Below are 16,434 nucleotides of genomic sequence, written 5' to 3'. Positions count from 1 at the left end.
GTAGTTGTTTTTTGTTTCATAATTTAATATCTTTGTCCCGTTCTTGTGTTTTTTTTATATTTATTATTACATCACGCTTTGCAGCGACTGAGTTTTCAGGTTCTTCTATTAGTGATTTGTTGATTCATTTATTGATTTATAAATCATTTTAAAACATCCAAATTAGTTAATAGAGGGTGTAAATTTTAACTCTCTCGGTTATGTTTGTTTTTGTCTGAGCGTTAAGCTAGGAAACACCTTCAGTGTCCCACGATGGGGAGATCCGGGTGGGACAGTGCCAAAGAAAAAATGCGTAAACATAGACTTTTCACTGACATAGTTGATGTTGGTGAAATGTTTGCTATACACTGATGTGTGACAGTGATCAGGTTATGAGTTCAGGATCTGGTGCCGGGTTTACTGTTGCTGGGTTTCATCCTGGACTTGATTAATTTGACAAAACTATCAACACCTGCAGTTCCTGTCAACTCCAGGTTTCATTACGGTCCAACTCCTCAAACTGCAGCTCTTTGCCAGGCATCGAAGCAGTAACTGAACCGCAGTTCTTGTTATTGACTGCTGTAAGCTTGCTAAAGTGTTTCAAACTATTTTCCAACTTGGTGAGGCCTCCCTCCACCATAGATCATTCCCAGCAAATTCATCAATTAACAACCGTGTTACAATCAGCCCGGGATCTCTGGGGATTTCCTCTCATCTATCACAAGATTAGAAAGAGCGCACCAGGCACTTACTCACACTTGAAACCAATTTGAAGCCGTTGCCGAACAGCTCCACCCCTGTATGACAGAGAGCTGATTCTCACTGGAGAATAAGTCTCTCTTATCACCCTACAAGAGACTTGAATACGGGAACAATCATCCGCTCACCGGTCACAGCTGAGCACAGGTTTACCTCATTAGGGCTGCACTTTGTATTATTATTATTTGATTTCAAACATGATTGGAAATTAAGAGAAAAAAATGGAAAAATACATAATCAACAGAGATTTCAGGGTAGAAAGAAATAAAACGTATTAAGTCAGTACCTTAAAAGCAAAACTGCCCTTGTCTCAATGTGTTGATTTAACAAAATAAGATGAGAAATATCTTTATTGTCCTACACTGGAAAAGTTCTGCCGTAATAGTGCCGAGAACAGAGTTACACACTAGATGAGTAATGAAAAAACAAGTTTATCTATAGTTTAAGGCTGGTTCACACGGCAGGATTTTTAGCCCCATTTTCCCCCGATCTCCACCTTTCCGATAGGCAGCAATTATCGATTATTATTAAGATAATTTTACGAGATATTCCTGCTGTGTGTGGCGTGTTAAAAGCGATCGGGACCGCTCCGACCTCAAATTGGGAATATTTAACTTGATGGATTGTCTTGCCCTGATATCCTAGCGTGTACGGTGTCCCCCGAGGACAAACGAGCCGGCAGCCTGTTGAATGTGACCTGTAGCCAATCAGAAAGTGAGGTGTGGGAAACCCCGACAGAAAAAAAAAAAAACAACTCGTCTCCATTTCATAGTGCAGGAAGCGTAGAGCCGGTCGCGTTGTCTCCGCTTCTTTCACCAACACCTTTTCCTTTTTATGTTTTTTCCACAGACTGTCACCATTATTCTTCCTCGTCGTCCATGTTTAGTTACTCTGAACTCACGTTTGATCTTGAGAGGATTAATAAGATTTCCCATCTTAGATCTGAATGATCTTAAGTGAAATCTGTTGGTGTGTTGAGCTCGCCGTCTGACCGCACACCACGCACTGTACGAGCAAAACATGTTTTATCTACGAGTTTTTATCGTGACGTCATGTTGTCTCTCAGGCTTTGAAAATCGTCCGACTATTTTAAAATCCTGCCTTAAGTTCTACAGCGTCAGAGAGCAGAGAATTTGTTGGTAGCTGTTGGGCTTTATACTTTAAACATTTAACATTGTCTGTAAGTTATGACAAAATAGGTTGATTATATGAATTTAAGTGAGATTATATAATTTTCCACACATACATGCATGCCCATTAATGCATACACAGCAAAGCTAAACATTGTACATACACACCGTACAACAGATACAAACATATGACCTATGAATAATATAATGAATATATCTGCATTGTGCAATATTCATGTCGCTGAGGACTGTTTGGAGAAAAAAAACTTCATGGGTAATATATTACAAATGTTATGAACTTGCATCTTTCATGCTAATGTAACGTTTAGCCAGTCGGACAGAGGCTCGCTGCAGCAGATGTTCACACCGGCCACTAATGGCATTGCTCAAAATGCTAAAGGGCACAGAGGGAAGAAATCTCAACTAAAGGCGTCATCTTAATATTTACCAATAGCGTAGCCATCGCTAGGTTTTCTGACGTCGTTGAAATTAACAAACCTGTTCCTTCTCCATGTTGAAACAAGCTGTGCCTGGTGAACTCTCGTTGTATCTCAGTTGCCTACTTCCTGTCAGCTCTGCTGCCATTCGGGTGCCTCCAGTCGGTTGTTTTTAAATGTTCCCAGGGCTGGGAGCAGCCTTGGAATAACAACATAACACTCACATCCAGTATTGTTGTCATAAAACATGCAGTGAAGGCGTTATGTGGCGCGGGAGCTATGGGAGTTTGTCCTGTAACCGGTGGGGTTGCCGGTGCAAACGTTCAGTCTGGCCCAGGCTATAAATGTACCACCGTTGATAAAGCGCTAAACAAGTACTGGCCATTTATCATTGTTTTACTTTGGAGGTAACCGGGTTTAAATTACCGTGTCTTTTCGTTTTATCGATTGTCTGTTGGACATTTGTTTAGTATAGTTCTGATTTGTGAGACTGTTGTTTTGTCCTTATTTCAACTTTCTGGTTAAATAAAGGTTTATTAATAATAATGTTGTTGTTTTTTCAAAGAATTTGGGGGGATTTTCTCTACAGAAATATTACAGAAATCAGAATTATTCATACAGCTTTTATATGAACGTACAGCCTGTCTTATATGTTCTGTCATATTTTTAAGCACATATTGATATTTAGCTTTTTGCTCCCGTCTGTAATCAGAGAGAATAGCTTCACTTGTATCAAAACTTTCAGTTCCAGAAGAGATATTTCTCTTAAATCTAGTAACAGATTTGTTTTGAGGTGTTCATAATTTAGCATTTGTTTTGTCGTAGTGAATAAAGAGCATAAATTTTCTGTTTATCATTCTCTGCCGATCCTTAAGAGCTACAACACTTAGCTGCTCGTTTACTTGTTTTTATAAGAGTACTTTGCTAAATCAAGGTTCTGCTCCCAATGGTTTGCACTAAAAGGCTACCTTCCCTTCATTGTTACACTTATATAAATATTCAACATGCAAGATTTAAGCCCCAGACTGTAGAAGTGTCTTCCACCGATCCTGATATCTGTGGTCCCAATGATCACATGTTAAAAAGCAACTGAAACTCGTCTTTTTAAACTAAGTTTGTTCATTTGTTGTGCTATAATTTCTTTAATCTGCTTCTCTGTGGCGTTAGAGCACCCTTTGTAAAGTTTAGCTTTAAAGGTGCTGCGCAAAAAAAATATTATCCTCAAACTGAAGTGATATGTTTTAAATTGAACGGGTTTTTTGTCTTATTATAAAAAAAATGTTTAATAATCAGCACAGTCTTTATTTAAATCAAATATTTTCTTTGTTGCAGATCAGTAGTGTTTGTCTGTTTGTTCCTAGTAGGAATGAAGACTTTGTCACGGACATACAAGAAGGTTTTTTTTTCAATCTTTCCTAACCAGTACGCTCATTATTGCGCAACTCGTCAGCTGTGGACACTTTTGAGCACAAAGAGATGCATCTATTGACAGAAGCAGGAAAATATTAATGGAGATATACTCCATTAGATATACAGCACACTTTCTGCATGCATGCAGAAAGTGTGCTGAAAAATCGCCTCTCCGCACATATTTACCCTCCGACATCTTACTGCACTCGTGTTTTTCTTGGTTTGCACCGGAGCTGAGCGGCTCCAGACTCCCTGGGTAACTTGTTGTGGAGTTAATGATCCAGATGTAATAAGGTTGTAATTGTCAGGGCAGTTCGTTTTACACCCTTAATGTTAGATGAAGGGTCAGTTATTTCTTATATATATCTGCCAAGGGTGGACGACTATTGTTACTCAATTATTCCAAATGTGCTTTAAGATGCAGCAACAGACAATCGGCTTCGTCTGAGTTTTATTTTTACTTTTTACTCTTCCTTCAACCCACCTGTCTCCTGTTTTAATCAACCAGCACTTTTCCATTAGCACTGTTAAAAACGTTGGTACCACTTTACAATAAGGCTCCCTTTATAAATGCTTATAAACGGCTTGTAGCTATAATTAATCTGTAAACATGGTATGAATCATTAATAACAGTTTATTATGCATTAATAAATGGCGAGAAAGAGACACAAAAAAAGAGATAAAACTGGCAGGTTTCTTGCCAACCCAATTTGACTAAAATGCTTAAAATTAATGTAATCCATCCGTCCATGTAATATTCTGCTTTATTTCATAGTGTACACTTTACAATAAGGCTTTCTTTGGTAGTTGTTATAATGCAGAGATAAAGTGGAATATTACATGGTACAGAAATATGTTTAAAAATGCTTACTGAGCTTACAAGGCTACACTTTATACTGAAATATTTATTATAGCAACTCTAGAGGAAATATATAGGATTTGAAACGTTTTCGCCAAATATTGATTTTGCTCACTATTTGGCAAGAAACCGGTCAGTTTTGTCTCTTTCTCTGCCTTTATTAATGCATAATAAACAGTTATTAATAATTGATAAAGTGTTTACAGATTAGGTAAATTATAATATGTCGACAAGCCATTTATAAAGCTCTATAAAGGAAGCCTTATTGTAAAGTGGTAGCAAAACGTTTCCACTTTGTTGCAGAAATAGTCCAACTAGATCATCAGGAAACTACACGTGTGGATTTAATGTTAGAATAACTTGTTTTTGTTTGTGTTACCTGAAAAGGTAACAAGCAGCAATAATGAGGCATAAAACCAGCAGATTCCAGTATAGTTGAGCATCTTGTGAAAACAACCAAAGACTCTCAGTGGCAGGTAAAAACCTCTCAGATCCCAAAGTTAAACCCTCAGAGCTCCTGTGTCTAAACCCTGAGGAGTCAGCAGTGATGCAGCTGTTTGCTAAAGGAAATATCGTATCCATAGATGGTTTAATAAACTAGGAGGAAACTGGTGAAGCTCAGTCCTGAACCAAAGCTAATGTCCCATTAGGCGTTTCTAAAACAAAGTAATGCGTGTTATCATCGCGTGTTTATGGCTCTGCTTGTAGAGCAGAGGTTATAAGTCCTCGACACGGTTGTCCTGGGTTTGATTCCCGGTCTCGGTCCATTCGCTGCATATCTTCCCCGTTTTTCTTCACCCTCTTTTCTATCAAATCGTTGTTCAGTAAAGGCCACTTGTGACAAAAACATCTGGAAAAAAAAAATGTTTGTAACAGGTTCTTCCTTTGCCTTCTTCCAGCTTGTTACCAGGTTTCAGAAATGTTGGCTTTGCATAATTCCCCAGACAGAGCCAGAGACATTCCTCCACCTAGGAGCTAAAATGATACTGACAGCACTAATGAAATACTGGATGTCCAACTGGAGTCTTCTTTTCAGCTGAAACTGGACAGTTTTAGAAAAAAAAGGTCCAGTTTGACTTTTTTTTGTTGCACGTTTGTGTTGCTTTGCTTGAATTACTGTGTCGTCGTTGCAATTATGAAATTAGCTGAAACTTCTAAATAGATTAAAAAAATCTCAGTCCTTCTGCAACGGATGTCGTCCGGCCATAAACCTCAAAGGTGGAAGCAGTAAAATAGTCGTCACAACGTCTTCAGCAGTAACACATGAGGTCTGAAGCTAACAGTTTCCACGTTAGTGCTGACTTGTACATACAGGCGCCTTACTCTTCTTCACGCTGTTCATTAGCTGTAGCTGTTAGCGTGGTATGCAGATGTGGACTGGCACACTCTCCTTCAAGGTCCTCTGTGGGCTGATGCTACATTTGTGCCCTCAAGCATCAGGCCCGGAAAGGTTGACGTAAGATGCCGTAGTAATTTACCTCACCAACATCACTGCTTTACCCGCAAGGCCTTCACAACGGGCCAAAGATAAATCTAAAGCAGAATGATTTTGCCATTATGGAGATTTCTCGGCGATAACGTCTCTTTGCTGTTGTACTTTCAGAGGACAGCCACCTGCGCGGAGACTCCTGGAGACCAGCAGTGGTTGGAGCGCCTGAACTTCATCCTCCAGCAGAAGGTCAGGCTCAGACACACATGCAGTAAAATATGGGTGACCTGTTTCTGGCCGACGGGGTTAAACACGTCTCTGTAATGATTTCATACTGGAACGTCAACATTTGCTCACACAGCTGACAGCAGATATTGACGTAGGCTGTATAATTTGACATGTAGGCATTTTTTTTCACACTGCCAGAAAAGAGATTGAAGGATTCAAAAGTTTACCTACAAGTTCTTATTTAGTAGAATTGCCTTTTAGACTGTGTGACCCGGGTCCGTTCTGCGCACACATTTTCTATCAGGGGTTTGTGACGGCGACTCCAAAACTATGTTGTGGCCACTCTCTAACTCATTTGATGCTATGTTGTAGAGATCGACTGATAGAGGTTTTTAAGGCCGATACCGATTATTCTGACATCAGTCTAACCGATACCGATATGTGCTGCCGATTTATGTATGCTGTTTTACTTCCTCCATTTAAATGATAAAAAAAGACAATGATAACAAATGTTACATCATCAAGTATCAAAACTTGATTTTAAAAAATTTTAAAAATCAGTTTCCGACCGCAGTTTGAAAGGTATAGAGCAAGAATGGGCAACTTCCATGATAAAGAGGGCCAAATTTTTTTCAGCACGACCATTGGAAGGCCACATGACCACGCACTTCAAATAATTGGATATGAAAGACGCTACAAATGATTCTTGATAAGAATTTTTTTTATATGAATTTATATCTGTATGTTTACTGCACCAACATATTTTCACATTTTCTGCGTATAAATGCATTTTAAAATGTCTATAAGCAAAAGACATACCGTTTGCTTTAAAAAAAATGCAAAAAGGAATTTGAACTCCTTCATATCAAAGAACAAAAAGTTTGCTTAAAAAACTGATTGCAAATAGTTTCTGTGTATAAAATAAATGCATTTTAACATGTTCTTCATAAGCAACAAAGACAAAACATTTGCTTAAAAAAGTGCAAAAGGAATTTGAACTAATTCATGACAAAGAACAAAAAAGTTTCAAAAAACTGATTGCAAATAGCTCTACAGCGGCTCTGGCAGCTTCAGTGTACTTCTCATATTTAACCTTATGCAAGGTGTTGTGATGTCGACTTCAGTTGTAATCTTTCAGGGCTGATAATGTCTCCAAGCAAACATTGGTTTCCTTTGAATTCGGTGAAGAGATACTCTTCTTCCCATTTTGTCTGAAAAATGCAAGTCAAGTTTTCTGTTTATGCCACTGCTAGTGGCCATGGCTCTTGACTTTCTTCCTCGCTGTTGCAAAAGTTGCTTGTGCCCGCTATTGTTTGGGTATGACACGCCCTCTATCGGTCAAAAGTATAATTACAAGGTTTTTTTTGGGGGTTTTTTTTATTAAATTATTATTGATCTATTCGCGGGCCGCACTGAGTGATGACGAGGGCCGTGTGCGGCCCCCGGGCCGCCAGTTGCCCATCCCTGGTATAGAGAATAAAACATGCATCACGACTCTTATGGCAGCGCTTTATTTATAACGTCTCACAGTGAGAAAAGAGCTTATTTGGTTCGATGGAGAGAAGCAAGAGAAAAAAACACTGACCACCGCTGCAGTGTACGGGCATTTTATGTAAAGTTACATCCTGTACGCGTCGTGATTGGTAATTATTTTTATGTGGATGCATAATTCTCCATGGGAACGAACACAGGCGTAGCAGTGGCAGCTCGCCAGCTGGAGATCAGACGTGGGTTTTTAGATACAGAAACTAACAGATGCCACTGTTTCCTCCTGCTCACAATGAGAAAGACACACAGTTATACAGTTAAAACTACATTGAAAGTTGAAAACGTACTCTTGTTGTTGTTGTTGGCACCCAGTCTTTACCAGCCGCTCTCTGCCAGGGAGAGAATGGCAACGTATGCGCTTCATGTGATGTCAAGGCATGGCTGCTGAATACGCTAACGACTCGCTAACGGCCGATACGATACAGGAAAAAAAATGCAGATATCGGCCGGCCGATATATCGGTCAACCTCTAGTATGTTAACGGTCATTGTTCGTGTTAAAAACCCATTTGTGCCCAAACCTAAACTTCCCCGGCCTCAGGATAATGTTCTTTCCTCATGATGCCATTAGGGCTGAACGATTTTGGAAAATAATCTAATTGTGATTTTTTTATCTTAATATTGCGATTTAATTTAAAATAATTTATTTTCAGTTTAATTTATCATGTCTTTTTAAACATATTAGGGCTGTACGATTTTGGCAAAAATCTATACTGCGATATATTTCAACCCTAATTGCGCTTTATTTTTGACTTTTCTCTGCATTAACCACAAGCAACAAAAATGGCCTGTAGGTAAAGATGTTTGTAAACAAGGACTATTTAAAACAAGTAATTTAACAGTTTTTATTAATCTGACTATTCTCATTCAAGAGAATAGCTTGTTGAATTGGACATCAATCCTTGTGAAACCAACAAACAAGTCTGTATTAATCAGTTTCATCGTACCTGAAAGTTTCTGGTAAAACAGTATGATTATATAAACTCTAAAACAAATTAGATTATCTCACTGCTGCAACTCTCTTCCCTTCCATGTGGAGCCAAACCCACTTTAAACATATTAACAACAGCAAAAGGACGTGTCTGATCCATTAATTGTTACATTGCCAAAAATTGCAGACCTCTGCGATTTGAAAATTGCTTTCTTTAAAATTGCGATTAATTGTTCAGCCCTAGATGCCATTGATTTTGTGACGTGCACCAGTCCCTCCTGCAGCAAATCATCCTCACATCATGACGCTGCCACCCATGTTCTTCACAGTTATCATTACAGCCACTCATTAAGTTTCAGTTGCATCAAACCATAGGACATGTCTCCTAAATTAAGGGTCTTTGAGTGCATTTGAAAGCCGCATTCTGTTTTTTTATTTGTGTTTTTATGCTGGCACTGTTAGGTACTGTAGGTCCACAAAGTTATGGGGTGTCGGTGCCTAAACGCAGGAATAAAAAAGTTTAAATAGCAAAGGAATGAACAAAATCACGTTAAGAATCACTATAATATTTTGACTTTAGGTTGTAAAGTATCTGCTGTTTATTTTTATATCTTTCTCCACGAATATCAGCATCCCATAGAAGGTGCATCCAAACTCGGTTTGCTAAAATTTTGTTTTTATTTAGCATTCAAGGCCAAATCCTTACAAAAACGAGTTGACTTGTGTTTATTTTTAGACTGCTATCCACTTGAAATGCAGAATATCGTGCTATGAACAAAAAAAAGTGTAATTATTGATGAGCAGATGATGAGTGGGAAGATGCAGAAGATCCATTATTCCAGGACGGACTTGGAGAGTTGTGCAAAGCAGCAAGTTTTGAAAGATCTACAGTCATTTTTTTAAATGAGACAGAAATTCTTAATGAGAAGTGAGGAGATTCTCTGCAGGGCCACTAAAATATACGTCGACATACTGATCAGTGAGAGGACCTCCTGCGGGATTCACACCAAAATTAGGACAGAGGTGATCTTGATCCGTTTACTGGAAATCTATCTTGGACATGAAATCCCTGGTGGGACCGCGTATGGAGACCCGGTGCTATTCTCTGGCAAAATGAGATATTTTACACTGAACTTGGAAGTTAGAATCTTAATTTTTGCCTTATTTTTTCCTCTGATTATTGTTGCTATTAACGTTTTGTGTTGTTAGGCTTAAGTGCCATAGAAATGCGCTAATTGAACTTATTTAATGACAAGTTTAATTGCTCATTGCTTCAAAAACTGACCTCTTCATCACTTGAAGCTGAGGAGTTATTTGTCCCGGAGAATGTAGTAAGTTTGCATCGTAGGTTTCATAAAATATTCACTTTAGCCCAAAGACTGTTTTACTGTTGCTTCACGAATGATTTCAATTCTAAGGGGCTTGTTTGCTGTGAGTTACGAAGCCTCTATCTGAAGATGTTTGCATTTCTATAAATGTCAGCTTAGATTTGTAAATGCACTGCGTTGCCGGTGTTGCATTGAAAAAAATTGGGGCACCAGGTTCACGCAAATACAGTAAATAGCAGCAGAATTTGAGTTCCCACCCCAACGATCCTGCTCCGGGCTCAAAAACAATGATTCAAAAGATGAAACAAAGACGGGCGAGTACATCCTCACTGCTGGAGCCTTTGTGTGCTCACAGCCACTCATCTGTGAGCGCTCTGCTGGAGCTGTGCTTGAGCACTGTCAACGTCCGCTCGCTGTGATACGCGTATGATTGAGAGTGTCGAGCGTGTGCGCGCGCGTCTTGTCTGTGCTCATGTCAGCAGCTGCTGCAGGCACTCATGCGTCGCCTCCGCACCACGACACACAGCAGACACTGTTCTCTTGTTCCCCAGATCTTCTCCTGACCTTTCCACCTTCCTCTCCCCCTCCCACACTAACGCACACACAGCACTCCACCGAATCCATGTTTTTCCCTTCTAGCTGGACAGCTCTCAGTCCCTGCTCTGTCTCTCTGTGCCGTCCTCCTCTGTCCCGCACACCTCTCTTTCTCTCCCTCTCTCTCTGGCTCAGACCCCGAGGCAGCTTGTTAGTGGGGAACTAAATATTGATTTGGCGGGCCTGTCGATGCCGGGAGAATGAGCTAGTGTCCACCAGAGACCTCGGCACCGGCAGCCTGCTATCGACGTTTTCCGTGGGCAGAACAGGAGCGGTGGAGGAGCGGGGGGGTTGGGGGGGGGGGGGGGGGGACTTGAGCTGTTGTGCAGAGTGGAGGAGGAGAAGAGCCGAGTATGACAAGGCTGAGACTTGCCCCCAGGTCCCTGCAGGGACCTCTGGGACCACTGCAGTCATCCCCCCTCACTGAATCAGACTTTTTCTATCCCCTTTCAAGTCCATCTTGTTCTGGTTTTTGTTTGTTTCTTTTTCTAAATTTTTATTCTGCCTGTATTTCTGTCTTTTTCTCTCCCTGCTTTTTTTTAATCTGTCATATATCCACATCATGTGGATGTCAGACTCTGTCCTTATGCTTTTTGTCCTTTTTTTGATTTGTCAGTCGGTCCTTGTTATGTCATTTCTTCTGTGTCTTCTGTAATCTTAAAGGACGCTGATAAGATTTTACTTCCACCAAAGCGTTTTCAGTGCATAACCAGAGCCTTTTGTTTACTGGTTCTGTAAAAAGTACCGGTTTAGATTCCCACATCCAGAGGGCAAACTCAGAGGCATTCGTTCTGTCATTATGTTATTATAAAACTCTCATCAAGCAAATACTTCATCCTCCCGCTGGCATCTTCTGAGATTCTATGGAGAATTGCAGGAATCAGAGACAGATTAATGCTACAACCATCAGGATTTATCCCAAAATTACTGATTTCATTGATTTATTTGAAAGGGGGCAGTGCAATTTAATAAAACACAAGACAATTCATGAGTTAAAAAAGCCAGAATTAACCAAAAGGCTGTTTTTATCCTGTAGTTCCCTGTTCACGATGCTTTAAAAAAACAAATAAAATATAACAATACACGTACAACACTGGCACACACGTAAATCTGAAGTCCTCGTAGGTCCAGCTTAATTTATCAATGCTGTGTCCAAGTACAGCTAGACTCATACATACAATGCAATACATTTCAAGTGTCTATTTTTGTTATTTTTATTTTTTATTTTTATTTATTTTTTTGGCTTGAAGGTAATTAAAACTAATGTTCTGGCCTAACCAGTCGGTGGGAAGACGGCTGACATAATAGCAGTCCTCCCTCCCTAAGTCACAAAAGGTCTTTGCTAAAGAAGCTGGCTGTTCAAAACCTTCTGTATGCATCACATTATGCATTATGCTGCTGGAGGACATCAGGGTCTATTTTACTCTCTCTGCTGAGTTCTCCTACTGCTCTACAATTTGCATTGTTTGTTGTTATTTCAGCTTTTAACTTTTTGTTCTCTGTCTTTTTTCTCTTCATAGAAGGTACACCTGGTCTGGTGTTCTGTTAGCTGTGACATCATCAGGGGAGGCAGATCATCCTCTATTACCATCTAACATAGAAAGTACCCCTGGGTCAATGTGAGCTTCTGTGCTTTCTGTGTCTCTGCTCTGTCTTCTCTAAGCCCCAGTGGGTGGAGGCAGATGATCGTTCACACTGAGCCTGGTTCTGATTCTGCTGGAGGTTCTCCTCCCTGTTAAAGGGGAGTTTTCCTCTCCACTGTCGCTTCATGCATGCTCAGTATGAGGGATTGCTGCAAAGCCATCAACAATGCAGACGACTGTCCACTGTGGCTCTACGCTCTTTCAGGAGGAGTGAATGCTGCTTGGAGAGACTTGATGCAACCTGCTGGGTTTCCTTAGAGAGGAAACTTTCTCACCAACCTGGAGGATCTGATGGAGTCTGACTTTGGAAAGAGCCTTGAGATGATGTGTGTTGTGAATTGCCGCTTTATAAATAAAATTTTATTGAATTATAATAATGGAAAGTTGAGTGGAAGGAAAAATGTGGTAGAAAAGTTGCATAGTTGCAGCCTTGGAAGGGATGTGAAGCAAAGCCAGTTTAAGAGTTTGGTGTAGATTTTCTAGGTGTGGGGCTGCAGCTTGAGTCAGAACCTCCAGAGCCATCAGTCACAGGCATATCCAGAACATGGACCGGAACCTATGCCGTTTTTGTGTTAAGCCTCTGTCCCAAGACAGACAAGTCTTGTAAAGGTTGTGGTGGGAGCGTGTCATTTCCTACAGTAAAGTGAGGCCTGTACATCAAAAGGAAGAAGCCATTACTCCAAAGCAAAGTGAAAAAGTCAGTTCAGAGTTTATAAAGGTGCTCAGGGATGAAAGGCTTATTCTTTGTAGACACGTCCTATGTTTTGATGGTAGAAAAATGTGTTTGGCTATAATGTCCAATATTACATTTGGAAGGATTTCTGTGAAAACATGGGTGGCAGCCTCATGTTGGGGGCGTGTCTGGTGGTAGGAGGGACTGGTGCACTTAATAAAATACATCATAAGGGATAAAAACATTATGTCCAAACATTTTCAGTCCTCAGCCAAGAAGTTAAAGCTTTGCCACTATTGGGTCTTGTATATGGACATACCACCAAATTAGTTATAAAGTGCCAATTAGAAAGCCCTGATCTCAGTCCTGTAGCGCTGAGAAAAGCACCTGCAACCTGACCCGGTTACACCTGTTCTATCAAGTTGCCCAGAACTCCAGCAAACACCCAAACGTTTGACCTGAGCCATACAGTTTAAAAGGCAATTTTATCAAATACTAAGAAAATTTATTTTAAATAAGTGCAAAAACAAATAATTTCAATATTCTGCCATTGAGCAAATATAATATATATACTAAATATAGTAATCCTGATCTAAAACAGGAGCAGAAACTGTTGGCTCTTTTTATACAATGTGTATAAACGTGTGGATTAAACTGTAAATGCAAAGATGTTATAAAATCAAACAAGGTTCATTTCACAATTTTTTTAGGACTATATTTTCCCAGATCAAGGTTATAACTCGCCCAGTGGTTCCTTAAAATGTGTTGAATTTAGATGAATCAAGTCATTTACATACTTCTTTGCACTAGTGTGAGTAAAATCGCCTTTTACAACACTGCTGTGTTGGAAACTTAAAAATTCAAAATCTAGAACTTTGTTCTGGAATAGCGTATAATTTATGCATGAAAAAACTAAGAACCACTTAGGCTGTGTAACGACTGATATAAAAATAAACTGGGATAATACGAGACACTGAACTAATTAGGCCTTTTCTATTCACGTTGAAGCTCAGTGCTTTAACGGTTTATGTATCAGAGTTTGGGCCAATCGAAAAGTAACCCCAAGTTTTAATGCTGATTATTTTGATTTACGTCCTGGAAGCATAAAGAACTGGTGCTAGCGTTTGCTTAGCAGCAGTGGAGCACTATAATAATTTTTTATAAAGCCTTAAGAGAAGGTACCTCTAACAGTATCAGTGATCATTTACCTATCCTTGGAAAGTCTTTCACCCTACCCCTCCTGTGAGCTTCTTCGCTCTGTCATGGCTTATAAAAAGCTCAAGAAGCAGAACCTGGAGGAAGTTGAATTGTCCGGTCTGTCACCTTCCTAGTGACACTAATAACACACTTTCCTAACAGTGATATGATCATACCCAGAGGTGCACTCAAACAGCCTTGTTCTGATGAAAAGACACAGGCAGAAATAGACTCTGTGAAAGGAAAGATGAGGGATCCATGTCCCTAACTGGATGGGCTGTCACTGAAAGAGGATGAGGGTGTGTGCGTGTGTGTGTGTCTACATATTTGCACAAACTCGCAACAGCCTCAACTTGTCACTGTCAGCGGCTAATGGAGCTGCCAGGAGGACAGCACTTTATTATCTCAGTGGCCCTGTCAATAGCGAGTCCATCAGTCACTCTGTGTGTGGCTCCCAGTGTAGAAAAAAAGCTCCAGAGAGGTATCAGTGTGTGTTCAGGTTATTGTTCACAATCACTGTCAGGCTCTGCCACTGGTCAAAATAACATATTCTGCAATTAGGCTTTAAATATTGGCTTAAGCCGTAGATTTGAACCAGGTTAAGAATTCCTTTATTGTCCCGCAACGGGGAAATGCAGCTGTGACAGTTACACACAGTTGGTACCAATGAGAAAGGAACAAAATAGTCTAATCAAAATTAGCTCTAAAGAAGCACCAACAATCGGAGATAAAAGGTAAATGCCAGAGTAAATATTTAACAGTGGAGAAGACTCCAATCTATTTACATAGCATACGATAATATGACATGCAATTTGCATGATAGTGCAGCAGCATCCCGAAGTAGCTAAGGCGTGTGCAAGTTTACCTTAGCATCTGGGAAAGAGTGTAAATGATTAATGACCGGATGAGAACATTAGCATGATGTTAGCATGACGTAAAACGTCATTGAGTCTGTTGGGAGCAGCAGAGATTATAAATACCCCGTTTACACCAGCCTTTATTAACCGTGCCGAGAACGGTCTGAGCTCGGTAACTGAGATAACTATCGAGTGTAAATGGAAAGCAAACTGAACTGAACCGTGCCAGACACAACCGGACCGCGCTAAATCTAGACCAGTTCGATAGTAGGGCTGGGCCGCGTCATCTCCTCACAGTCAGCTGACATTTCAGACATCCATAAAAATACCAGCTTCCCTACCATGCCACACAGTTTCCAGTGATTTTTCTGCTTAGCAGTGTGATGAACCTCAACGTTAGTCGTCGTTTGCTGCGTCTGTAAATCCTGATTAGACGTTCGTTTGTCTTATCTACTTCCCAAAAGCCGACTCTGTCAAGTAAATTTACCAAAGGTTGCCTTCTTCGCCTGACTCTCCGCAAACAACAAAATATCACAATTATTACCAAGAATAACTTCCTGAATGTTACGGGCGCCGCCATTTTGATTTGCTTGATTCCCTCCTTCAACCCCAGAGGGCAGTAGTACCGCAGATCACACTAGAAGCCGAGGAACCGTGCTAGCGTGATGTGTAAACGGTCGTCAGAACCAAGCTCGGCACGGTTAACTGATCTAAGCTCGGTCCGTGCTCGGCATGGATCGGTTTAACAAGGGTAGCGTAAATGGGACTAAAGTCTGACAGACTGCTGCACCCCAGATGCTTTAAGGAGCGCTTCCACAGGTCCTTCCTCCTAGCTGCTGTAACTAAAAGAACTCTGCAGCTCTGCAGCAGCTCCATGCATGGAGGGGGAGACATTAGCCATCAGTGATGGGATTTTCCTTACAGTCCTCCCACCACCAGCACTCCTGTGTCAGTGAGGTGGGTCTGGTTCTGTTGGCACCAGTCTACAAAGCTCCAGATCCACTGTCTGTCCTCTGAGCCGTCCTAAACTGTGATGACGCCGACGATGGCAGTCATCAGAGATCTGCTGTAGGTGGCAGCCTGGTGAGCCGATGAAGAAACTGGTCCTTTTTATTCAGTTAAATCATTACATGTGTGCAGCTTTAAATATAAAAACAGCTCTGCCCAACTTATACCATGCTATCTACAATGGTACTTTATCACTTGGAGTGTCTGGCATGTCTAAAGAATGTGGTTTAAAGAAAAATGGTCTAATTATTTCTTGCCTTGCCCAAATATGGCCGATTCCTGGGTTTTGCTTACACTCTGGTATCTCGTTTGATAACTCATCCAATGCTACACGTGGTAAATCAACTAAACATCAACTCCTGGGTCAGAAACAAGTACAGGGGGAGGGGCTGACCCACAGTAGCCTGACCAGCCAGACTCAGTTT

At 40.6% G+C, this 16,434-nt stretch overlaps 1 protein-coding gene across 1 annotated transcript in view; it reads left to right on the top strand.

The window, feature by feature from the left end:
- Positions 1-16,434, top strand: part of cntln (centlein, centrosomal protein) — a 152,410-nt gene that overhangs the window by 122,503 nt on the left and 13,473 nt on the right. Inside the window, exon 25 of the mRNA XM_036137579.1 lies at positions 6,178-6,252. Within this exon, the coding sequence (XP_035993472.1) occupies positions 6,178-6,252 (75 nt within the window). The remainder of the gene's footprint in view (positions 1-6,177; positions 6,253-16,434) is intronic.

The sequence above is a fragment of the Fundulus heteroclitus genome, chromosome 5 (assembly GCF_011125445.2).
Source record: "Fundulus heteroclitus isolate FHET01 chromosome 5, MU-UCD_Fhet_4.1, whole genome shotgun sequence".
Taxonomy (NCBI): Eukaryota; Metazoa; Chordata; class Actinopteri; order Cyprinodontiformes; family Fundulidae; genus Fundulus; species Fundulus heteroclitus.
The sequence above is the reverse complement of the archived record's forward strand: the minus strand, read 5'-3'. Positions and strand labels throughout refer to the sequence as shown.